Source organism: Podarcis melisellensis (assembly GCF_964234715.1).
Source record: "Podarcis melisellensis genome assembly, chromosome: Z".
Classification (NCBI taxonomy): domain Eukaryota; kingdom Metazoa; phylum Chordata; class Lepidosauria; order Squamata; family Lacertidae; genus Podarcis; species Podarcis melisellensis.
In genome coordinates, this window is record NC_138547.1 from 49,700,895 (window position 1) to 49,726,388 (window position 25,494).

Here is a 25,494-nt window from a genome sequence, read left to right on the forward strand (position 1 = left end):
TCCTGCCGTGGACAGAAAACCCCTCGCCCTGAACGATGGAGAAATGCAATAAAAATACGTTTAGGGGTCCCAGACAAGACAACCAAGGTCCATAAAAGGGCAGGGCTGTGCCAGGCCCCCAGTTGGCACACGCAGAGCGAGAGCTGCATGTTCACTGCAATGCAATGGAGACCTTTTGGGAAACCTCTGCCCCTGGCGCCCTGCCCAGCCTTTGACCTGCCTGCGTAGCAAGCTGGCCAGACAAGCTGCATAAAAATAAAATGTGATTTATATCACAGAAGCTTATGTTGGGGTCCCAGCCAAGCAGACACAGTTCCTGGCATGCAGTTAAAATAACTGCAAAGAGGAGGACAGGGAGAAGAATCCACACTTTTGTTGTTGATCAATCTCCGGATTGAAAATGATGCAGTTTGGTCTGCAGCCCCAGAGACGTGGGGGTCAGAACATGGCCTCCCTAGCTCAGTCTAATAATAATAATAATAATAATAATAATAATAATAATAATAATAATAATAATAGTAGTAGTAGTAGTCGTAGTAGTAACAATTTATTATTTCTACCCCACCCATCTGGGTGGGTTTTTCCAGCCACTCTGGGCAGCTTCCAACAGAAGGTTAAAAATACATTGAAACACCAGTCATTAAAAACTTCTCGAAACAGGGCTGCCTTCAGATGTCCTTTAAAAGTGAGATAGTTATTTCCTTGACATCTAATGGGAGGGCGTTCCACAGGGCCACTACCGAGAAGGCCCTCTGCCTGGATCCCTGTAACCTCGCTTCTCACAGGGAGGGAACAACCAGAAGGCCCTCGGAAGAGGGACCCCGGTGTCCGGGGTGGAGATGCTCCTTCAGGTCTATTGGGCTGAGGCCGTTAAAGGCTTTCAAGGTAAGCACTGAGACTTTGAATTGTGCCCAGAAAAGTCCAGGGAGCCAATGCAGGTCTTTCAGGACTGGTGTTATATGGCCTTGGTGAGACTTGATTTAAAACTTTTATTTTACAGAAAGGTTCAACCTTGCTGGCATCCTCTTAATAGTGACAACCAGAGGAAAGTTTCCTCTACCAGGCCATTTAGAGCTTTCAAGCTCAGCACCAACACTTTGAGTTGTGCCTTGAAACGTCCTGGGAGCCAATGCAGGTCTCTCAGGACTGGTGTTATGTGGTCTCAGGGGCCGCTCCCAGTCCCCAGTCTGGCTGCCGCATTCTGGATTAGTTGTAGTTTCTGGGCCACCTTCAAAGGTAGCCCCACGAAGAGTGCATTGCAGTAGTCCAAGCGGGAAATAACCAGAGCATGCGCCACTCTGGGCAGGTCGGGTCTCATCCTGTGTCCCAAATGGAGCTGCCCTGGACACAGAATGGACCAGTGCCTTCATGAACACCTCTGAGTCCAAAATGGTGTCCAGGCTGCACACCTGGTCCTTCATGCTCTATTTTGAGTAGCAGCAACTATGGGAGGCCAAACATTTCATCTTGCTGCCTCCTTCTGTGTGTGCCAAGTTGTCTTCCAAACACCATGGAAACTAAGCTCTAAGGTTGGCTGCGTGACAAAGGGATTAACGCGATTATTCAAGTTGGAACAAAATATTTGCATGTTCTTGTGGGGCTGTTTAGTGGCTCGCAGCCCAGCAGCTCATTTTAGAACACCATTTGGCTCGCTTTGGCTGCCACGCCGACTATTTGCAGGGTAACCTTTCCGCTTAATCCTTCCCATAGGATCTTGATGTTTAGGGCTCTCAAAAAGCTTTGTCTGCCTTTGTAACGAACGACAGACACGATGTGACCATTGCCATCCCAGTTGCCCCCAAAATATTCCTGCTGGTTCATCCCTTTGGGGTACCAGTGAAAATGATGTATTGGACAGAGATGGATGATGCTGCAGCAGGCGGACATTGTTCCAAACTTCTGCTTTGATACCTGCGTGAAGGATGGGAATTCCCTCCCCCTCAAAGAGCTGTTTGTACCCACTTTCCTTCCTTATATGATAGAGCAGATTGAGGTTAAATCCTGACAAGACAGAAGTACTCTTCTTGGGGGGGGCAGGGGGCTGCTGGGTGTGGGGGACTCCTTGGTCCTGAATGGGGCAACTGTATCCCTGAAGGACCGGGTGTGCTGCCTGGGGGTCATTTTGGATCCATGGAGGTACAGGTCCATTCTGTGTCCAGGACAGGTCCATCTGGGATGCAGGATGAGACCCTCTCTGCCCACTGACTGTCTTGCCAGAGTGGCACATGCTCTGGTTATCTCCCGCTTGGACTACTGCAATGCACTCTACGTGGGGCTACCTTTGAAGGTGACCCAGAAACTACAACTAATTCAGAATGAGGCAGCCAGACTGGGGACTGGGAGCGGCCGCAGAGACCATATAACACCAGTCCTGAGAGAGAGTGGGGCCCTAAGCTACAGCTTGTTGAGCTCATACATAAATCCTGCACTGGCATAGATGGATGGATAGATAGATAGATAGATAGATAGATAGATAGATAGATAGATAGATAGAGTGGAACCTCGGGTTACCGACGCTTCAGGTTACCGACGCTTCAGGTTACAGACTCCGCTAACCCAGAAATAGTACCTCGGGTTAAGAACTTTGCTTCAGGATGAGAACAGTTTCAGGTACCACTGTAGATAGAAAATATAAGATGATAGATTAGATGATAGATAGATATAAGATAGATAGATGATAAATAGATAGGTGATAGATAGATGATAGGTAGGTTAGGTCGAGGAGTCATGAGCAACTCATTCAATGCGATTCTGCTCTTTTCACAGCTGAGCTGTGGTGGATCAGGAGAGAAAGCTGCGTAGTTTTCCCCCCAGTGCCCCTTCTGTACCTCTGAAGGTTTGATAACCAGGGGCTCTTCCCATGACAGAAGAGGGAGAGGGAGGGAGGGACGGAGGGAGGGGGAGAGAGAGGGGGGGGGAGGAAGGAAAGAAGGAAGGAAGGAGAGGGAGAGGGAGAGATTTTTCAGTTCCTTTTAGATGTTTGCCATCTGCTTCTCCTCTCTGTGAACCTTCAGGTCTGAAATTCTCTTTAGCTTTGGCCAATACCACCTGTTGCTGAGAAGGAACATTCCTGACCATTCGCTGAGAGGTGTTTGCTAAAGAGAGTTTGGCTGGGGGCATAATTCAGCAGCAGCTTTGACTCCTCCTCCAAGCCTTGTGCTTTCCTTCTTCCCTCTTCTCTCCCTTCTATTATGCCATGGATAGGCAGACTAAGACCTGGGGACCAGATCCGGCCCAATCGGCTTCTCAATCTGGCCAGCGGACGGTCCAGGAATGGGCATGTTTTGACATAAGTATAATGTGTCCTTTAATTTAAAATGCATCTCTGGGTGATTTGTGGGGCATAGGAATTCATTAATATTTCCCCCCCAAAATCTAGTCCGGCCCCCCACAAGGTCTGAGGGACCAGACCCTGCCGAAAAAGCTTGCTCACCCCTGTATTACGGTCTCCACCAGTGCCAGATTTATGTCTAGGGAGCTAAGTCGGCTGAAGCTTGGGGCCTTAGATGCACTTTCTTCAAGAGATAAGTTTAGGATCAAATCATTTCTTCCTATATTACAGGCAGGCCCAATAGGCAGATCGTGATCTACCGGTAGATCACTGGACGTCTGTCATAGATCACAAGCTCGCCCCAAAGAAGCTCAACAGGTTTGACCTGAACCCCCCCAAAAGGGGGTAGATCACTGCCAGTTTTAAACTCTGTGATTTTTTTAACCCTGTAATGTACCCTCTATACAACATTTTCATATAATTATCTTTTAGCAGCGTACAATAGGGTGGTTCTTTAAAAACTTTTTTTGGAAAATGCCTTCTCCAAAGGTACTACACTAGGGACTCTCCTTCATGAAAATAGCCGTTTTCCTATATTGTCGTGAAGGCTGAAATGTCAATTCAGTGGAGCAGGGTCAAGATATTAACGGAGATGCATGAAATTTCAGATATAGCTATATAATCCCTAGTGTAGAAAGAGAAGACCTTTGGAGCAGTCATTTAATAAATAAATAAATTATGAACCTAGTATGCAATCAGTGAATATTAAATTCATTCTCCGTAACTTTTCCCAACCCTCCATTTGTACATGATGTCCTATATCTTGTGCCCATTTCATCGTTACCAATTTAACCCCCTCACTCCCACCTTTCAGGCTTAAAGGTGGGAGATTCCATGCACCCTTCAGCTTGACCCTCATCACGACCCTCTGTTTGGGGCAGTTGGTGGTATTGCAAAAGCAACTGCTTTGGGGCTATGCTGGAAAGTGTATCAGGAACCAGGCGGGGGACTAAGGCAAGGAGACAAGGCACCAAGGAAAATTGAGGCAAGGAGCGCTAGTAAAACCATGGAGGCTCACTTTAGAAAAGGCCACATTGCTTCACATCGGCTGGGAGAGAATCCTGAGCCTGCAATGTGTCTGCGGCCGCTGCCCAATGGGAAATAAAACTAATTTTGATAGGTGTGTATCAGTTCCTGACTGTGTTTAACTACATGAATTATTTATACATCATATAAACAAACCTCTGTTCATATTATCAAATTAAGTAGAAGCAATTAAAAACCACCATTCTGAACAGGAAATACAAATAGATCCTTTCTTACATACGTAATGTCCAAATAGAAGCTTTTTTTGTGTTCCACATACAGTACGTTTTTACGAATGCAAGTGTCAGACACGACAACTTTAAGAAGCGGTACTCACAGAAAATGAACTTTTTATTTGTAAGGTTCCACGTACACCTTTGCAAAGTATAGTTATTGTATGCAGGTATAAGACAAAAGATATAAAAGATCTTAACACATGCCTTTGCAAAATATAGTTGCTGTATGCAGGTATCACACAAAAGAACTTAAGACAAGGATTCCCGGAATAACACCTTGTTTCGCCTTGTCAGGCTTCATCAGCCATGCATACTTTAAATAATACATATCAATAAAACAAACAAAATATTAAAATACAATAGTGCACCAGACATTAAAAGCTTCCCTAAATAGGGCTGCCTGTAGGTTTTTTTTTAACAAATTAAGAAATAAAACATAACATGCATGGATCTCCATGCCATATTTTATGTATCAGAGACATGGGACAAGTGACATGGCGGATCCCACAGTAAACAAACAGCAATCCTATGTTTACTTTTCTAGAGAGACACAGTGTTAGTTCTTGTTACAGGTGGCAGCAATCTACAGCAAAGTTTTTTAATCTCTTAAAACAGGCATCCCCAACCTGTGGCCCTCCAGATGTTTTGGCCTACAACTCCCATGATCCCTAGCTAACAGGACCAGTGGTCAGGGATGATGGGAATTGTAGTCCAAAACATCAAGAGGGCCAAAGGTTGGGGGTGCCTGTCTTAAAGTGACCCCTTTGAAACCACCAGATTCAACATAGATTTTTAAGGTTATCCATTGTATGTCAAGATATTAATGATGACTCATAAAAAACTATAATCTATTTCTGTATTTAAACCTGAGGGATGCAACGAATCAGAGGAGAAGATGGTGAAATGCAAACAGGGGACACAGAAAGGGCTGAACTCCTCAATCTTTGCCTCAGTCTTCTCCGATAAAGAAAACAATGCCCGACCTGAAGAATTTGGAGCAAATGATTCAGCAGAGGAAACACAGCCCAGAATAACTAAGGAGATAGTACAAGAATACTTGGCTAGTCTAGATGTATTCAAGTCTCCAGGGCCAGATGAACTGCATCCAAGAGTATTAAAAGAACTGGCAGATGTGATCTCAGAACCACTGGCAGTCATCTTTGAGAACTCCTGGAGAACAGGCAAAGTCCCGGCAGACTGGAGGAGGGCAAATGTTGTCCCTATTTTCAAAAAGGGGGAAAGAGAGGACCCAAATAATTACCGCCCAGTCAGTCTGACATCAATACCAGGGAAGATTCCGGAGCAGACCATTAAGCAAACAGTCTGTGAGCACCTAGAAAGGAATGCTGTGATCACCAACAGTCAGCATGGATTTCTGAAAAATAAATCATGTCAGACTAACCTGATCTCGTTTTTTGACAGAATAACAAGCCTCGTAGATGAAGGGAACGCAGTGGATGTAGCCTACCTTGATTTCAGCAAGGCATTTGACAAGGTGCCCCATGATATTCTTGTAAAGAAGCTGGTAAAATGGGGTCTTGACTATGCTACCACTCAGTGGATTTGTAACTGGCTGACTGACCGAACCCAAAGGGTGCTCATCAATGGTTCCTCTTCATCCTGGAGAAGAGTGACTAGTGGGGTGCCACAGGGTTCTGTCTTGGGCCCGGTCTTATTCAACATCTTTATCAACGACTTGGATGATGGACTCAAGGGCATCCTGATCAAATTTGCAGATGACACCAAACTGGGAGGGGTGGCTAACACCCCAGAGGACAGGATCACACTTCAAAACGACCTTGACAGATTAGAGAACTGGGCCAAAACAAACAAGATGAATTTTAACAGGGAGAAATGTAAAGTATTGCACTTGGGCAAAAAAAATGAGAGGCACAAATACAAGATGGGTGACACCTGGCTTGAGAGCAGTACATGTGAAAAGGATCTAGGAGTCTTGGTTGACCACAAACTTGACATGAGCCAACAGTGTGACGCGGCAGCTAAAAAAGCCAATGCAATTCTGGGCTGCATCAATAGGAGTATAGCATCTAGATCAAGGGAAGTAATAGTGCCACTGTATTCTGCTCTGGTCAGACCTCACCTGGAGTACTGTGTCCAGTTCTGGGCACCACAGTTCAAGAAGGACACTGACAAACTGGAACGTGTCCAGAGGAGGGCAACCAAAATGGTCAAAGGCCTGGAAATGATGCCTTATGAGAAACGACTAAGGGAGCCGGGCATGTTTAGCCTGGAGAAGAGGAGGTTAAGGGGTGATATGATAGCCATGTTCAAATATATAAAAGGATGTCACATAGAGGAGGGAGAAAGGTTGTTTTCTGCTGCTCCAGAGAAGTGGACACGGAGCAATGGATCCAAACTACAAGAAAGAAGATTCCACCTAAACATTAGGAAGAACTTCCTGACAGTAAGAGCTGTTTGACAGTGGAATTTGCTGCCAAGGAGTGTGGTGGAGTCTCCTTCTTTGGAGGTCTTTAAGCAGAGGCTTGACAACCATATGTCAGGAGTGCTCTGATGGTGTTTCCTGCTTGGCAGGGGGTTGGACTCGATGGCCCTTGTGGTTTCTTCCAACTCTATGATTCTATGATTCTATGACAAACTCCTAGGGTTTCCCCAGCAGTTCACATTCTTGGCCAAAATTGCTTTGGATGTTGGTCTTCTTTCAAACAGCCTTAGATCCTAGATTCAGGTGTTTTGGAATTCAAAGTTCAACAACAGATCGACAAAGTGAGACAGATTGCCAGAGAGCGCTTGCTGCGATACGGACCCCAAAGAGAAAATAACAGAATGCCACTAGCGATCACATACAGCTCCCAAGTTAAAACAGTTCAACGCCTCAGAGATTTGCAACCTTCCTAGACGGCGATAACAACTCCTCACCCACAATCATACCCGGACACAGGTACCAGAGGCTGCAATAAACCCAGGTGCCAACTTTGCTGCCACTCACACCCAGACAACACCATCGCTGGACCCAACAATGCCAAACATCCCATCTCAGGCCTATTGAATGGCTATCGAACGTTGTGTATGCCATCAAATGCCATCAAATGCCATCAAATATCATCAAATATCATCAAATGCCAGCAGGGCTCTCTATTGGACCAACAGGCCAAACCCTGTGCCAGAGGATAAATGGGCATCACTCCGACATCGGGAATTGCAAGGCAGAGAAGCCAAAAGGAGAACGCTTCCATCTTCTGGGACGTATGATTCTATGATTCTATGAATCAAGCAGGAAAATCAATCTAGTTTCCTTCTGCAGAAGAATCTTTTGGGCATGCTAGTTGGATTTACATAACTATAGGTTTGATAATGTTGTTCAGGCTTCCTCAACCTTGGGCCTCCAGATGTTTTTGGGCTGCAACTCCCATCATTCCTAGTTAGCAGGACCAGTGGTCAGGGATGATGGGAATTATAATTTCAAAACAGCAGGAGGGCTGAAGTTGAGGAAGCCTGGTGTTGTGTATCAGTTCCTGGCAAGTGTAATAAAACGGAGACAAATGGAGACTTGGCTCGCTTTTCCAAACGAGAATGAAGCATAAGCATGGGGCCTTGGAAGAGGTTTCCAGTGTATTAGTCACTGCAGAAGAAGCCGCGGGGAGAAAGAGCTTTATTTGGAAATGTTGGAAATGGAGGGACACAAAATGGGAGGGTTTTGGCCGCTTCGCGGCAAAGCATGTTTGGAAAAAAGCGACAACTTTCACCCTAGACCAGGCATAGGCAACCTTCAGCCCTCCAGATGTTTTGGACTACAGTTCCCATCATCCCTGACCACTGGTCCTTCTAGATAGGGATCATGGGAGTTGTAGGCCAAAACATCTGCAGGGCCAAAGGTGGCCTATGCATGCCTAGACCAGTGGTGGCAAATCTTTTCGAGACCAAGTGCCCAAACTGCAGCTCCAGCCCCTTTATTTATCGCAAAGTATTAACACAAAGTGCCCAGAGTTGTTGTTTTGGGGAGGGGTTTTGGGGGGAGACCTCTGACTCTCGTTCAAATCGGAACCAGGGAAGGTGGTGAAGGTCGAGTGCAAGTGCCTGGATGTGGTTGGAGGACGGGTCATGACTATCAGGTTGAGGTTGGATCCGGACAAGACAGAAGTCCTGTTGCAGGTGTGTGTGGGGGGGTGACTCCCTGGTCCCGAATGGGGCAACTGTGCCCTTGAAGGACCAGGTGTGGAGCCTGGAAGTCATTTTTGACCTAAGGAGGCACAGGTCCATTCTGTGTCCAGGGCGGCTCCATCTGGGATGCAGGATGAGACCCTTCCTGCCCGCTGTCTCGCCATAGTAGTGAATGCTCTAGTTTCTATCTCCCAATTCGACTACTGCAATGCGCTCTACGTGGGGCTGCCTTGGGAGGTGACCGGAAACTACAACTAATCCAGAATGCGGCAGCCAGACTGGGGACTGGGACTACCAAGACCACATAACACCGGTCTTGAAAGACCTGCATTGACTCCCAGGAAGCCCAATTCAAAGTGTGTTAAGAGGATGCCAGCGAGGCTGAACCTTTCTGTAAAAAGGATTCAATGCTTTCCAAAAGGAAACCTTCCTCTGCATGTCAATATGAAGAAGATGCCAACAAGGTCGAACCTTTCTGTAAAATAAAGTCTGACCAAGAACGTATAACACCGGTCCTGAAAGACCTACATTGGCTCTCAGAACGTTTCTGGGCCCAATTCAAAGTGTCGGTGTTGACCTTGAAAGCCCTAAATGGCCTTGGCCCAGTAGGTCTGAAGGAGCGTCTCCACCCTGGTCCCTTTCCCTTCTGGCGGTTTCCTTCCTGCTAGAAGCCAAGTTACAGGGAACCAGGCAGAGGGCCTTCTCAGTAGCGGTGCCTGCCCTGTGGAACACCCTTCCGTCAGATGTCAAAGGAATAAAGAACGATTAGAAGACATCTGAAGGCAGCCCTGTTTAGGGTGAATGACAGATGTTTTCATGTATTTCTAACCTTCCATTGGAAGCCACCCAGAGTGGCTGGGGAAACCCAGCCAGATGGTCGGGATAGAAACCATAAATCATCATCATCATCAACAACAACAACAACTAGTTCAGAACAAGAATCCTGTCCCCTCCTGCAATTTCTAGCGTCTGGTGCTCAGAAACATTACTGCCTCCAGCCCTGCATTTTATTATTTCTGCATCCTCTTGGCCCTTTCGTTGGGCTGCTTCCCCAGTAAGGAATTTATATGCCAATTTCATATGAAACATTACCCCGAAGTGAGGTTCTGATGCCCTTCTTTGCTTGCTGTTGATTGCCACAGAAATTATCTGTTTGGTGATCGTGACTAATAGTTCATCCATGCGGGGGCCCTTTTAAGCAGCGTTGAGCGACAGGAGGAAACATGAGAATGCCACCATTCATCCGTTCTCCCACCCCCTTCCCATTTATGGCAGGAGCGTTAAGGCTGAGGAAAAGCTTTGGAAAACACAACACATACTCACCATGCAAAGCCACGGATTGGGAAAACAGAGCTTCAACATTGATGGAGAGCAACTTGTGCGAGTTCAATGAAGCACTCTGAAGGAAACGTTCCAAGGCCGAAGCCCAGAATTGGTTTAGGCTGTAGGTCAGGCATTCCCATCCTCAGATGTTTTGGACTACAGTTCCCATCATTCCTGACAACTGGTCCTGTTAGCTAGGGATCATGGGAGTTGTAGGCCAAGTTGAAGGGCTGCAGTTTGGGGATGCCAGCTGTAGGTGAACACAGCCTTCTGTTTAACAGTTTCAATACAGGATCTCCAAGCAGCTGTCTTCTGAAAAAATAATTTCGGAAATAGACTTGAAAGAGAAGTGGCTGAATTGCAACTTATCACTCAGCTGAAAACTATGGAGAGACCTGGTCTGAATAGAGGTATTGAATTCCTGTCTCTTTACACACGCTAAAGCTATTTTGGGTCATCTGCATACCATCCCTTGCTTTTTCAGTCATTCATAGTTGCTAGCAGACTGACCATACCCACTGAGTCCTACGACCATTTGGAGAAAACCCCACCCACCCCCACTATATATCAGTGTCCGGGGACTTCTCCTCCTTCTATATATCAGGGTCCGGGGACTCCCCTCCCTCTATATATCAAGGTCCGCGGTCTCCCCTCCCTCTATATATCAAGGTCCGCGGTCTCCCCTCCCTCTATATATCAGGGTCTGGGGTCTTCCCTCCCTCTATATATCAGGGTCCGGGGACTCCCCTCCCTCTATATATCAAGGTCCGGGGACTCCCCTCCCTCTATATATTGGGGTCTGCGGTCTCCCCTCCCTCTATATATCAGGGTCCGGGGACTCCCCTCCCTCTATATATCAGGGTCCGGGGACTCCCCTCCCTCTATATATCAGGGTCCGGGACTCCCCTCCCTCTATATATCAGGGTCCGGGGCCTCCCCTCCCTCTATATATCAGGGTCCGGGGACTCCCCTCCCTCTATATATCAGGGTCTGGGGACTTCTCCTCCCACTATATATCAGGGTCTAGGGACTTCCGCTTCAGTGTATCTGAAGAAGTCTGCCTGCACACAACAGCCAAGTGTTGTTATTATTATTGACTACAAGCATTAAGAAGATGTCAATCATGGAGGCACAGGTCTGTAATCCTTTTTTAGGAAAAGGTTCAGCTTTGCTGGCATCCTCTCAATATGGACAAGCAGAGGAAGGTTTCCTTTTGGGAACCATAAAATCACCCATCTACTACTACCCTTCTGAGAAATACCCCACCCCACCCTCCCACTACATATCAGGTCTGGGGACTTCTGTTTCACTGTATCTAAAGAAGGGCACCTGCACACGAATCTTTGCCCAAGAACAAACTGAGTTGGTCTATTAAGGTGCTGCTGAACCATTCTAATTTTCCCCCCCTGTTTAACAATTCACTTGGAAGACAAAGGCGGCGAAATAATTTGACGCAGGCCAGAAAGAGAGTGAGCGGCCTCCCCACCCCTTCTTCACCTGCATCTCTTGGCTTGGCCACGGTGGGAGAGAACTCTGCCCCTTCCGCTCCATTCCTCTCCTGCCAACCTTCTTGGTGGAAGGGGATTTTCATTTCTTCCTGCAGAGCCGTGAAACGTGGCCACAGTTACTCGCCATGCATTGGAAACCTCAAAGCTGGATTACTGCAGTGCGCTCCTTAGGTGGGCTTGGAGGCTGCAGCTGGAGTGCCTAGGTAGTTTTAGGGGCAAACTGTCACCAGCAGATGATCTAAATACTATTATGTATATAGTACATTAACTGATTTACCCCATTGAATATTATACATCCATTATCCAATGTATAAGACATAATACATATATGTTTCATTTTGCATTATATATTTACCCCATGAATATCCTAATATATCCTAATAGCTGTATTTTTTACATAATACCTAAGAGCTGACTGTACATAACATTATATACCAGACAACTATTATTAAGGTACTGTATTATAATCTCTTCATTTGATTTAAGAACGTTATACAGTAATGCACTACATATATATATATATATATATATATATATATATATATATATATATATGTAGTGCATTACTGTATAAACTCATGAATATCCATTAATCACTACTCTCCATTATCTTACATTCAGACATTTCTCTTCAATACAGAAGTGCATTCTATACCCGGTTATTTATTAATCCGGCATATTTGAAGGAAACCAAAATGCTTCTTTACAAAGTTATGGTACTACCAGCTTTACTATATGCTTGTGAAACATGGACCACTTATCAATGCCATCTCCAACTCCTCAAAAGTTTCCATCAACAGGATCTCTGAAAATTTTTACACATCACGTGGGAAGACAGGCGAACTAATATCAGTGTACTGGAAGAAGCAAAGACTGTCAGTGTTGAAGCAACATCAACCTTCAACATCAACTTTGGACCGGTCATGTGGCCTTCCAAAGCAACAACTCTATTCCAAACTTAAAAATGGAAAGCTTAATGCTGGTGGTCCACAAAAGAGGTTGAAAGATCTCAAGGCAAATTTCAAAAATGTAGTACAGTGGTAGCTTGGGTTACATACACTTCAGGTTACAGACTCCACTAGCCCAGAAATAGTACCTCGGCTTAAGAACTTTGCTTCAGGGTGAGAAATTGTGCTCCAGTGGCACGGCGGCAGCAGGCAGCCACTTTAGCTAAAGTGGTGCTTCAGGTTAAGAACAGTTTCAGGTTAAAAATGTACCTCTGGAACCCACTATATAAACACCGACAACTGGGAAACACTGGCCTGCGAGAGCTCCAGTTGGAGAACAGCCTTGACCAAAGGCGTCCTGGGCTTTGTTTTTGTTTTTTTCCCTTTCCTTTTTTTTATTAAATTATTAAATTATAAAAATTATAAAATTATAAAAATTATAAAAATTAAATGTTTATTAGCATTTTCAATAATAAAACAAAAACAAAAACAAACAAAAAATAACCAACATACAAAAATAAAAACACATAAAATTTCAATTACTTATTTTCTTTTACCTTATTTCTCAGACCTCCTCACACCTCCCCTTCTTGTATTCCAATTTAAATTGTTAGCTCAGCAAATCCTTATTACTTATTTCTCAACCTTAACTTAATAATTTATTTTAACATATTATTATTTTACTTTTTCTCTTTAATCCATTTCCTCAATTTATTTTTGCTAACCTTATTTTCATTTAATTTAGTTCATTTTAAAAACCAGTTTTGCCTTATCCAAACTTAAACATCAATACTTATACATCAATACTCATTCTTAAAACATTTTCCTAAGATCGACCAATATTCCCTTCCACGAATTTCCCAATTTTCATACCAATAACAAACAAAATAAAAACAGAACAAATTATAATTATGTCCCCTTTGGATTCCCAAACTCCACCCCCCCTTTCCCGGTTTCAGTCCCCAACAAGTATCCATCAGTCTCAATCTACTATCAGCCTGGAGATCTCACATCCGAGGCTCTTAGTTCTCTCTCAGTTCCTCTCTGCCGGTCTTTTTGATAGTCCTTAATATGGAACACCAAATCTCGGAGAGATCCATGTTTCTTCCAGCCAGACCTCCATACTTAAAAGTGGAGCCTATGGGGTACTCTAAGTCTTGTTTCTTACTCCTTTCAAAACCAAATGTCCCCAAAGCTCCAACTTCCACCATCAAATTTGTAATCCTTAGGTCTTCAGATCTCCACACAAGGAGATCTTTCCATTTTTCAATCTCCAATTCAGGCCAGACTTTCCACCAAATTTTTATCTTCCTTTGTTGCCATCATGTCAGGCCTCAAGCTGTCCTTTAACACCTGCAGAATTACAGCTCCTCCTTCTTTTTCTTCAAAAACAACATCTATCTCCTTCTCCAAATTCTCAAAGCTCTCAAGTTTCTCTGTTTGCCCAGTTGAATAGGCTTCCTGATTCAAATCCTTATCAAACTCAATGATGTTGTTTACTGTTAAGTCCAGAGTTGTAACATTTGTAGCCAAAACATCAAGTTGGCCTTGTATCTTTCCCAATAGAACAAATGCTCTGTCCAATTTCGCCTTGATTTTCCCTCCTGCAGCCATTCTTGTAATGTCCCAAAAACCCCTCTAGAGGGATTTTGGTTCCTTAATATTCCTTTAAGCTCAAATCCAAAAGTCAAGTTAGTTTGTATCAGCTCTTCCTTATTTTCAAATTGTAACAAGTATTTTCAAATTGTAACCAGCAGAAACAAGAAAAACAAAGTTCTCTTTTTCCGTCTTGACAGCTAATTTGACAGCTGTCAAACTCTTCAATACCTCATCAACAGGCTCTCTCGCGGGGCACTCCCGGGTTCGGGGGGGTGACACTTCAGCTCCCAAAATTAGTTCTTTATCCTCCAGTAAGATTTCTTATACTGCCAAACCGTGAAATTAAAATCTTTAACCAAAAAAAAAAGAGAGAGTTCTCTCGACCCTAGTTAGCAGGTCCTTTGCTTTAAATTATTTACAAAACGGGGAGGCGGACTTCCTGTTTAAGCCTTCCCCGATCGTGCCTAATTAAAAAAAAAAATCTTTAAAGATCCAATTTCCGTACTACTCATGGGTTGTTACTTTACAGTCCGATTGCTCACAAGAAGAAGTCAGCGCTCTCCGACAATGGCAATGTGGCTTCACTCCGCAGGAGCAGTCTACTCTCAGCACCGTGCCACTCACCCCTTCCCTGTTCCGGAGCCTTTAAAAAGGCTCCTTCGCAGCTTGGGGGGGCGCAAATGGTGCCCGCCGAGTCACCACGCTCACAGGCTACACCGCCTGTGATTTTTAAGGGTCCCCGCGTCGCCGCAGCGGCAAGACCCGATCCTGCGGAGCCGATTCCCTCCAGAGCTCAGAGGGAATCCGCCATTAGTCGATCGTGCTAACCCGGAAGTCCAGCGTCCTGGGCTTTGAAGACACTCAAACTTGGGACACGAGGGAGAAACGGGTGAAGAGGAAGAACCTTCACCGGGATCAACTCCCGCCAGAAACCCCACTGTGGAAGGGCGTGCGGATCTGGAATTGGCCTCCACTGTCACTTATGGGCTCACTGCTAAAATCCGTGTTGATGGAAGCCAATCTGACCCAGCTATGAGGGATCACCAAAGAAGAAGACCCTTGAGGTTGGCTTGGAGGCTGCAGCTGGTGCAGAACTCGCGACTAGGTTGTTTTAGGGTCCAAGTGCCACCAGCATCCAACGCTTTGTCTTCAGGGTTTGCACAGGCTGACAATCTGCTTCCCGGCCAAATTCAAGGTGTTGGTACTAACCTAAAGAGCCCTGTACAGCTGTTTGAGCTGCTATCTAGTATATCTCCTTAAGACAGGCATGGCCAAACTTGGCCCTCCAGCTGTTTTGGGATTACAACTCCCATCATCCCTGACCACTGGTCCTGTGATGAGAGTTGTAGTCCCCAAACAGCTGGAGTTTGCCTATGCCTGACATAGGCGCTGGAGGTGATGAATCAGTAAGTAATAAGAATAAGAAGCAGCTATGTATGGAAGGCGATTAATCCGGGGGCCTTGTTCTGCAGTGGTCCCACTCCTTCCTCCTTACAGCACTTTTTTACAACAGTGAAATAGAAGAGGGAAATTTGCTCAGAAATCTTTACTCTTTGAAATTATAAGGATCAACAGAGCTTAGAAAATTACTGTATATTTCAATAGCCTTAAGAACAACTTAGCAAGGGAAATCATACCTAAAATGGGAGCTGGGGGCCCTGTAATACAGTGGTTCGGCTGCTTCCTCCTGGGCCGTGTCCAGAAAGTGGGGGGGGGACCCCTGGGCTGTCACTTGTGGGGTGCCTCTTTCCCCATGCTTTTAAACATCTATATGAAGCTTCTGGGAGAGATCATCAGGGGGGTTGGGCTGGGCTGGGGGTTCATCAGTATGCAGATGATACCCAGCTCTACCTCTCTTTTAAATCAGAACCAGTGAGGGCAGTGAAGGTCCTGTGTGAGTGTCCGAGACGGTTGGAGGATGGATGGCGGCTAACAGATTGAGGTTGAATCCTGACAAGACAGAAGTACTGTTTTTGGGGGACAGGAGGCGGGCAGGTGTGGAGGATTCCCTGGTCCTGAATGGGGCAACTGTGCCCCTGAAGGACCAGCTGCGCAGCCTGGGGGTGATCTTGGACCCAAGGAGGCACAGGTCCATTCTGTGTCCAGTGCAGCTCCATCTGGGACGCAGGATGAGACGCTACCTGCCCAGAGTGGCGCATGCTCTGGTTATCTCCCGCTTGGACTACTGCCATGCACTCTACATGGGTCTGCCTTGGAAGGTGACCCAAATACTGCAAGTAATTCAGAATGCAGCAGCCAGACTGGGAACTGGGACCGCTGAGACCATATAACACCAGTCTTGAGAGACCTGCACTGGCTCCCCGTACGTTTCCGAGCCCAATTCAAAGTGTATTAAGAGGATGCTGGCGAGGCAGACTGAACCTTTCTGTAAACAAGGATTTCATTCTTCCCAAAAGGAAACTTTCCTCTGTGGGTCAATCTGAAGAGGATGCCAGTGAGGTTGAACCTTTCTGTAAATTAAAGTCTTACTGAGACCATAAAACACCAGTCCTGAGAGACCTGCATTGGCTCCCAGTACATTTCCAAGCACAATTCAAAGTGTTGGTGCTGACCTTGAAAGCCCTCAATGGGCTCAGCCCAGTAGACCTGAAGGAGCAGCTAACAGATTGAGGTTGAATCCTGGCAAGACAGAAGTACTGTTTTGGGGGGACAGGGGGCGGGTTGGTGTGGGGGACTCCCTAGTCCTGGATGGGACAACTCTGCCCCTGAAGGGCCAGCTGCGCAGGTCCATTCTGTGTCTAGGGCAGCTCCATCTGGGACGCAGGCGGAGACCGCCCCCCTGCCCGCTGCCTGCCTGGCCAGAGTGGTCAGGATCCAACCTCAATCTGTTAGCCACCAACCAGCCTCCAACTGTCACAAATGATCCTTTCCATAGAGGCCATAATACGTGGACCTTAGTCCTCAATCTCATATACGTAACTTCAGATCCTATGGGTAGCATCATATCCTTTTTTCCTCCTTCTACTTTTATCAGCAATTTCCCATCTTTGCCTAATCTCTTGTCTTCTCTTCTCTCCTGATTTTGCTGCTGTGCCTGGGCCTGTGTATAAGCTTCCTTGAAAGGGAGCAGGGCACATTTAGGATACCAGCTGTAATGATAATTTGCAGTACCTAAAATTTGCAGACGCCTCTGATATTGAGAAGCAGGCAAGCAAGCTGAATGCCTTGGGACACTCACAGTTTCAGGTATTAAGGTTGCAAAGAGGTTTAGTTTATATAGTTAGTTTATATAGTTTATACTGTTAGCCCATGGGTAGGTAACCTAAGGCCTGGGGGCCGGATGTGGCCCCATTGCCTTCTCAATTCAGCCTGTGGATGGTCCGGGAATCAGCGTGTTTTTACATGAGTAGAATGTGTGCTTTGATTTAAAATGCATCTCTGGGTTATTTGTGGGACATAGGAATCTAGTTCCAAAATCTAGTTCGCCCCCCCACAAGGTCTGAGGAACAGGGGGCCAGCTCATGGCTGAAAAAGTTTGCTGACCCCTTAGTTGGTTTATACAGTTAGTTTATACAGGTTACATTTGTTGGAAGCAGGACTCTCAGAAAGAGTCCCATCCTGTGAATAAAACAGTATTTAAACAGCATTCAAAATGCTTGACATCAGGCTTCCTCAGCCTCAGCCCTCCAGATTTTGATGGCCTACAACTCCCAAGATCCCACTAGCAGGACCAGTGGTCAGGGATGATGGGAATTGTAGTCTCAAAACATCTGGAGGGCTGAGGTTGAGGAAGTCTGCTCTACATAAGAAATCAAACAACAAACGTTTAATTTCACAATATAACACAAGCACTTCCAGATACTCTCAGAGGACTCACAGAAGCTCAGAAGTGAAGTTGCCTGATGATGCTCAGCCTGAACCATTATTATTATTATTATTATTATTATTATTATTATTATTATTATTAATCATTTCTGCCCCGCCCATCTGGCTGGCTCTCCCCAGCCGCTCTGAGCTGCTTCCAACAAAAGATTAAAAAGACAGCTGTTTAAAATTTCCTGAAATTAGGCACACCCCCCCCCCAGAGGGCTCAGATTCCTACAGGGGCTACTCAGCATTTTGGACGTTTTCAGAGACTGAAGTAGCTGGGCAGGTATTTATATCCTGTTGACGGTGCCCTATTCTTCTCCCCTGAGATCACCTAAAATGGTAAATGTTTTCCGTGGGATGAGGGCCACCAGTCCTGGGCAAAGGGGTGTGGACATCTCTTGGTGCCCCCCCCCCATATTAATAGCCTCCCTGAACTCTCAAACTAGGAGAGCTCTTACCAGCCGAGCTCCTAAAGTAGGGCTAGTTGGGAATTGGTCTTCGCTGAAGGATGGCTTATCACAGGCACGCAGGTAACCCTCCTCTGCGCCCCAAATATATATATGGCATTTCATTGTCTTTTGTGCTTCGGGCAAGAGATCTGGCTGGCTGCCTTGCTCTTTCAACAGGATTTCGCTGTGCTGGAAATTCTTCCTTTGAGCCTTGGGGTGTGTGTGTGTGCTTTCTAACAAATAAGGAGACCCTCTGTGCGATGATATTCCTTCCAGGTTGGGCAGTAGGGTGGTTCATAAAAAACTTTTTTTTGAAAATGCCTTCTCCAAAGGTCTTATCTTAACCACACTAGGGATCTCTGAAATTTCGTGCATATCAGTTTATATCTTGACCCTCCTCCACAAGAATAGCTGTTTACTTGCCCATTTCCCTATATCGTGAAGGCTGAAATGTCAATTCAGTGGAGCAGGGTCAAGATATTAACTGATATGCTTGAAATTTCAGAAATAGCTATATAATCCCTAGTGTAGTAAGATAAAACCTTTGGAGAAGGCATTTAAAAAAAAAGTTTTTTATGAACCGCCCTAGTGGGTAGAGGTTCTGCTAACTGCTGCAAGAAGGATCCTTGCACAAACATTTCCTTTTCTTTACTTTCATGCTGTGGGTGTCTGTTAGTGTTTCTGTCCTGTTTTTCCCTGAAACTTTCCAAACCCTTCAGTATTGCAAGAGCCTGGTAGAGATGCTCGTGGGGAGGGGTCTTCTTCTCCTTCATCTTTGGCAATCCCTCGTAGCTGAGTCAGATCTTCCATAAACAAAGTTTTAACAATGAGTCCATAAGTGACTGTGGAGGTCAATTCTGGATCCACAGTGGGGACATTGGTTTCTGAGTGGGAGTTGATCACAAGCATTTCTTCCTCTTCACACGTTTCTCCCTCGCATCCTGAGTTCGAGTGTCTTCCAAGCCCAGGACGCCTTTGGTCAAGGCTGTTCTCCAACTGGAGCTCTCGCAGCCCAGTGCTTCCCAGTTGTTGGTGTTTATACTACATTTTTAAAAATTTGCCTTGAGATCTTTCAACCTCTTTTGTGGACCACTGGCGTTACACTTTCCATTTTTAGGTTTGGAAGAGAGTCATTGCTTTGGAAGGAGATACACAACATGACTGGTCCAAAGTTGATGTTGAAGGATCATTGCTTCAACACTGGTGATCTTTGCTTCTTCCAGTACGCTGGCATTAGTTCGCCTGTCTTCCCAAGTGATATGTAAAAATTTCTGGAGACCCTGTTGACAGAATCTTTTGAGAAGCTGGAGATGGTGTGGATAAGCAAGTATAAGAGCTGGTAAAGGGCAATTAAGCAGAATATCACTAACTTCATTTTAATATTCTGTTGGAAGCCGCCCAGAGTGGCTGGGGAAACCCAGCCAGATGGGTGGGGTATAAATAATAAATTTTTATTTTATTTTTATAATATAGCTCATGGATTGGACCCTAAACAACTGCCAGATCCTTTTAGCTGGAGACAGGACACAGATAAGCTTCAGGGACAGCATTGTCCCTGCTTAGACTCTCCATTAAACTCCTTGGCTGCCATTCTTTTAAATTTTGTTGTTGTTTAGTCGTGTCCGCCTCTTCGTGACCCCCTGGACCATAGTATGCCAGGAACTCCTGTCTTCCACTGCCTCCCGCAGTTTGGTCAAACTCATGCTGGTAGCTTCGAGAACACTGTCTAACCATCTCGTCCTCTGTCGTCCCCTTCTCTTTGTGCCCTCCATCTTTCCCAACATCAGGGGCTTTCCAGGGAGTCTTCTGTTCTCATGAGGTGGCCAAAGTCTTGGAGCCTCAGCTCAGTGAGCACTCAGGGCTGATTTCCTTCAGAATGGATAGGTTTGAACTTCTTGCAGTCCATGGGACTCTCAAGAGTCTCCTCCAGCACCAGAATTCAAAAGCATCAATTCTTTGGTGATCAGACTTCTTTATGGTCCAGCTCTCACTTCCATACATCACTACTGGGAAAACCAGAGCTTTAACTATATGGACCTTTGTCAGCAAGGTGATGTCTCTGGTTTTTAAGATACTGTCTAGGTTTCTCATCAGTTTTCTCCCAAGAAGCAGGCGTCTCTTAATTTCGTGGCTGCTGTCACCATCTGCAGTGATCATTTATATCATTTAGGTGTAGACAAATTAGACTATTTGCTTTACTAAAACCTGAAGAGTGAAGTTTTGGATAAACCATTTGAGTCCAGGCACTCTTGGGACAATCTTGCAGCACTAGGGATATTAGACTGGGGGGATTTGAGTATAGGTGAACCAGAAGTTAAATGTCCTGTGCCAGATTCATAATTCTACTGAAGGGAGATTGGCCTCTAGGCGCAATGATGCCTTTGGGACACAGGGTGGTACAGAAAAAAATTGCCTTAGAAACTTTGCATGCAGGAAAGCTCCAAGCTAGACCCCTGGGACCACCACTTTAAAACACCTGAGGTCGCAGGTGAATCAAAAACCCCCGAGACCTGCTGCCTTTCTGAGTATGGCGCTTGGTGGACAAATATCCTGACCTGGAACCAAGTGGCTTCCTAGGGTGATGTTATTGGGTCCATATTACAGATCAGATAGATTGAGGCAGAGGGCAAGAGAAAGGGTGTTAACTTCTCTTACGGAAAAGACAGGTGCCCCCCACATCTTTAAAGTTGTTAAATGTTACAAATTTTATGCCTGAATGTATCACTTTGACTTGACAGCTCAGGGAAGATGCCCAGCTTTAAAAAAATCATATAACATCAACTCCTTTGCCAGTTTCGTCCATTTCAACGCTATTTTGCCCTTGGAAAAAGGACTCTTTTCCCTGCCACCTCCCCAAGCCTGGGGACATGTATACACACCTCCTACCCCAGGAAATGCCAGAGGTGACAATTGCTGAGCTGATTGTTGGCCAAGGGAAGCCAAATCTCATCACCAAACTTGTCTCAGGCTCCAGACATGCAAAGAAAGTTCTATTGTACTTTTGGGTGGTTGGTACTTGAGACATGTTTGCCTGTGCTAATCTTATACTTGGGTGTTGCCTTGACATATCTGTCTATGCTAATCTTGTGTAACCCTCCCCTTTCGGACGGTTTTAGTGGTGTAGCAATGAAGTATCGATGATGCTGTGTGAACTGTTTAAAAAGTCAATGTCGCCCCAATGCTCAGGGTTCTTACTGCTGTTTGAACCTGTCACACAACAACAAGGGATCAAAGTCTACTGGCTGCTTTTTTGCTCCAAATTACTTGCCTGGAATTTCCTTCTTTTACTGACCGCATGGACCCATGGGGGACTTGTTCCCCAACAAGCTGGGCTGTTGAGTAGAGTCTCATCCCATAATTTTCTTTAACACTTGCTTGGGTGGGCTCACAGCTTAGCCCCTTGTCTCTGTCTTCCATAAGCACTTTGGTGCTCATTCGCCCTAGCTGTGCTCCTGCACTGTAGGACTGGCATTTGCTGTTCATGCTTCAATCCCACTTTGCCTGCTGACGGACGGACGGAGGCTGCAGAAATCGTTTCGCGTCTATCCAGAGACATTAGCGAACCCCCCCCCAAAGCTCTTTGCTTATCAGTTTCCACTCCCTCCTGTTTGTTGAATGTGCTCCACAAACTGTTGCCACGACACAAAATACTTGGTATAGAGCTGGACCAAATCCAGGTAATTGAGTGAAAGGGCAAGTGACTCATGAAACAATGGGGTCATGGGCCTATATTTAGATTGGAGGGCGGGTGGGTGGGGTATGTGCCAGAGAGAACATTGCAGAAACAAGTTAGCCATGAACACATTGGTTTTCCTTGGCTGTCCTTAGGAGGAGGTCTCTGTGCGGCCCCACTGCTTACTTCTCTTGTTCTGAGCTTGTGCACCTGAACCTGTAGCTGTGAGAGCTTCAGAGAGGAATGCGTCAGATCTAGGTCTCTGTCCCGATCTAACACTGTGAAATATATTCAGAGTCGCAAAGTGATTTCATGCTCTTTATTCAGCTCATAGTGGTGAGGAGGAATGAATGAAAGTCCCCTCAAAGTATCTCCTCTATATACATTATTTACACAATGGGCTGCACATGACTGGCTAATTCCGGAATTCTACTGTAAGCCAATCAGGTTGTGGATTCACTTCTATCTGGAGCATGATTGGGTGTTTCCTGCCAACCAATCATACTGCTGCATTGTTCTAGGACCAATCAGACTGCTGCATTCTGAATCCTATTGTTCTAGGACCAATCAGACTGCTGCCTTTTGGATCCTATTGTTCTAGGACCAATCAGACTGCTGCAGTTTGGATCCTATTCAATTCAGTACATAACACCCCTCCCCTCTAAGTTCCAGTCCTGCCCGGGAGGTTGCATTCATAGTCCTCAAGGTACGCCGGCGGCCTACGTGTGCGTTGCAGCCTGGGGTGTTCCCTGGTCCGGGGTTCAGGTTCTGGCTTGTGTTCCAAGGATGCTGGCTATGATGGGGCTGTTTGGTCTGGCGCAACCAGCTCGCTCAGTCGTGGTTCTGGTTCCGGTGTCCTTTCGGCCTCACGGGTCCTCTCTGTATTTACTGATTCTGCCTCTCCTGCTTGCCCCTGCAGCTCTATGGGCCTCACTGCCCCACTGTTCCCTTGGGACTCCTCTGACCTGTCCTCCTCCTCCTGGTTTTCTCCCGGGAATCGTCGCCGTATCTGGTCGCAGTGGCGGCGCCAGCATTGCCCCCCATCTGTTAGCACCTCGTACGACACGGGGCCAGTGACCCTGGTGACTGTGGCGGGTACCCATGCAGGGCCTGCCCCAAAATTCTTTGCGTACACTGGGTCCTGGGCCTCGAAGGTCCGGGGGTTCCTGCCTTCCCCCACCCCTACCTCATCCTGAGCTCTATCGGGGTGAAGGCGGTCCAATCTGATTGCAAGGCGCCGACCCATTAGTAGTTCAGCGGGGCTCTGGCCAGTCGTTGAGCTGGGGGTGCTGTGCTGTGCTAGAAGGAATGTGGCAAGGCGGTACTCCCAATCCCCTTGTGTCATGCGGCGAAGGGTGTCCTTGGTGGTCCGCACCATGCGTTCTGCTTGGCCATTGGTGGCAGGGTGGAATGGCGCCGAACGGATGTGGCGGATGTGAGACAAGAGTGTCAGGGAGCCCATGGGTTGCTAACAGCCTGCATAGTACCCGGATGGCTGCGGACGTAGAAGTGGATGGTACCAGTGTGACTTCCAGCCATTTGGTGTAGGAGTCCACCACTATGAAGAATGTTTTCCCCTGAAAGGGGCCAACGAAGTCCACATGCAGGCGTGACCATGGTGCTCGGGCAGACTCCCAGGACTGGACTGGGGCACTTGGGGGATCTGGGCGGGATTCTTGGCAGGCCTAGCAGTGTTTGATCCAGGCCTCTATCTCTCCGTCGATCCCCGGCCACCACACATAACTCCTGGCAAGGGCCTTCATTCTTACTACCCCTGGGTGTGTCTCGTGTAGGGCTGTGAGGACCCTTTTGCGGAGGGGCTGGGGAACAACGACCCTGCTTCCCCATAACAGGCACCCCTTGTGGGCCAACAGTTCATGTTTGTGGGTTGTGTAGCCGGCGAATTCTGGCCCGGGGCTGCTGCTGGGCCATCCCCTCCACACCCAGTCCAGGACCCGGGAGATGACCCTATCTTTCTTGGAATGGTGTGCAACTTCTTGTGCCTGAATGGGGCGGTCGGGAAGCAGCTCCAGGCTCATAACCTCTTGTGCAGGTGCTGGGTCGGGGCCTGTTTCCGGTAGTGGTAGCCTGCTGAGGGTGTCCGCATGGCCCATCGCCTTTCCAGGGCGGTGAATCAGTGCATACTGGTAGCTGGCAAGGAAAATTGACCACCTGAGGACGCGAGGAGACAGCACTTGCGGGGTCTGCTTTTCGGGGGCAAACAAGCCAAGCAATGGCTTGTGGTCAGTCACCACGGTGAAGGGCCGCCTGTACAAGAAATCATGGAATTTTTTTACTCCCTTCACGATTGCCAGACCCTCCTTGTTGATTTGCAAGTAGTTCTGCTCGGTTTCGTTGAGTGTCTGGGAAAAGTATGCCACCGGTACCTCTCTTCCATCCGGGAGTTGGTGTCCCAGGACAGCGCCGATGCCATAGGGCGAGGCGTCGCATGCTAGCACCACCGGCAGCCTCTCATCGAAGTGTGCCAAGACCGAGTTTGAGACGAGCAAGTCCTTGACTGCCTGGAATGCGGCCTCCTGGCGCTGGCCCCACACCCAAGGGGCCCGCTTGTCCAGGAGTCTGTGTAGGGGCTCCACTACCGCCGCCTTGTGGGGAAGGAAGGAATGATAAAAGTTCAATAGTCCCAAGAAGGCCTGAAGTTCAGTCTTGTTCTTGGACGCTGGGGCATCACAAATGGCCCGTACCTTGTCCCCAGTCGGGTGGACCCCTTCTGCGTCCACCATAAATCCCAGAAAGTCCACCTGAGGCACTCCTAGTAGACATTTTTCCCGCTTCACCTTGAGACCCGCTGTCTGGAAACGGTGCAGAACAGTGCGGAGGCGGTCCTCAAACTCCTCTGGTGTGGGCCCGGCAATCAACACATCATCGAAGAAGGGGGTGACGCCAGGAATCCCTTTAAGGAGAGAGTCCATTAGATTCTGGAATATGCCTGGTGCCACGCTGACACTGAATTGCAGCCGCTTTACCCTGAACGCTCCTCTGTGCGTCACAATCGTCTGTGCCTCTGCTGTGGCCTCATCTAATGGCAGCTGTTGATATGCTTGGGCCAAGTCCAGCTTGCCAAAAATTTTCGACCCAGCCAGGGTGGCAAGGACATGGCTGACCACTGGCACTGGGTATGCATCGAAAACCCCCGGAAATTCCTTGCATATGGCGTCCACGTCCACTTGTAAGCTGGTGATATATAGAGGGAGGGGAGACCCCAGACCTTGATATATAGAGGGAGGGGAGACCCCAGACCCTGATATATAGAGGGAGGGGAGACCCCAGACCCTGATATATAGAGGGAGGGGAGTCCCCGGACCCTGATATATAGAGGGAGGGGAGTCCCTGGACCCTGATATATAGAGGGAGGGGAGTCCCTGGACCCTGATATATAGAGGGAGGGGAGACCCCAGACCTTGATATAC

General features: G+C 46.9%; 2 protein-coding genes across 4 annotated transcripts in view; both read left to right on the top strand.

Moving 5' to 3' along the window:
* Positions 1 to 1,053, top strand: part of LOC309361801 (P2R1A-PPP2R2A-interacting phosphatase regulator 1-like) — a gene marked incomplete at its 3' end in the record, with an annotated part of 82,702 nt that extends 81,649 nt beyond the window's left edge. The window contains exon 10 of the mRNA XM_081897027.1: positions 1,001 to 1,053. Within this exon, the coding sequence (XP_081753153.1) occupies position 1,001 (1 nt within the window). The remainder of the gene's footprint in view (positions 1 to 1,000) is intronic.
* Positions 1 to 25,494, top strand: part of FHL1 (four and a half LIM domains 1) — a 65,782-nt gene that overhangs the window by 15,194 nt on the left and 25,094 nt on the right. Inside the window, exon 1 of one of the 3 annotated variants that reach the window (XM_081897015.1) lies at positions 18,320 to 18,471. The exons of the other annotated variants lie outside the window; for them this stretch is intronic. Coding sequence (XP_081753141.1) covers positions 18,450 to 18,471 — 22 coding nt within the window. The 5' untranslated portion in view covers positions 18,320 to 18,449. Of the gene's footprint in view, positions 1 to 18,319; positions 18,472 to 25,494 lie in introns of those variants that run through there. 3 annotated transcript variants of the gene reach the window in all.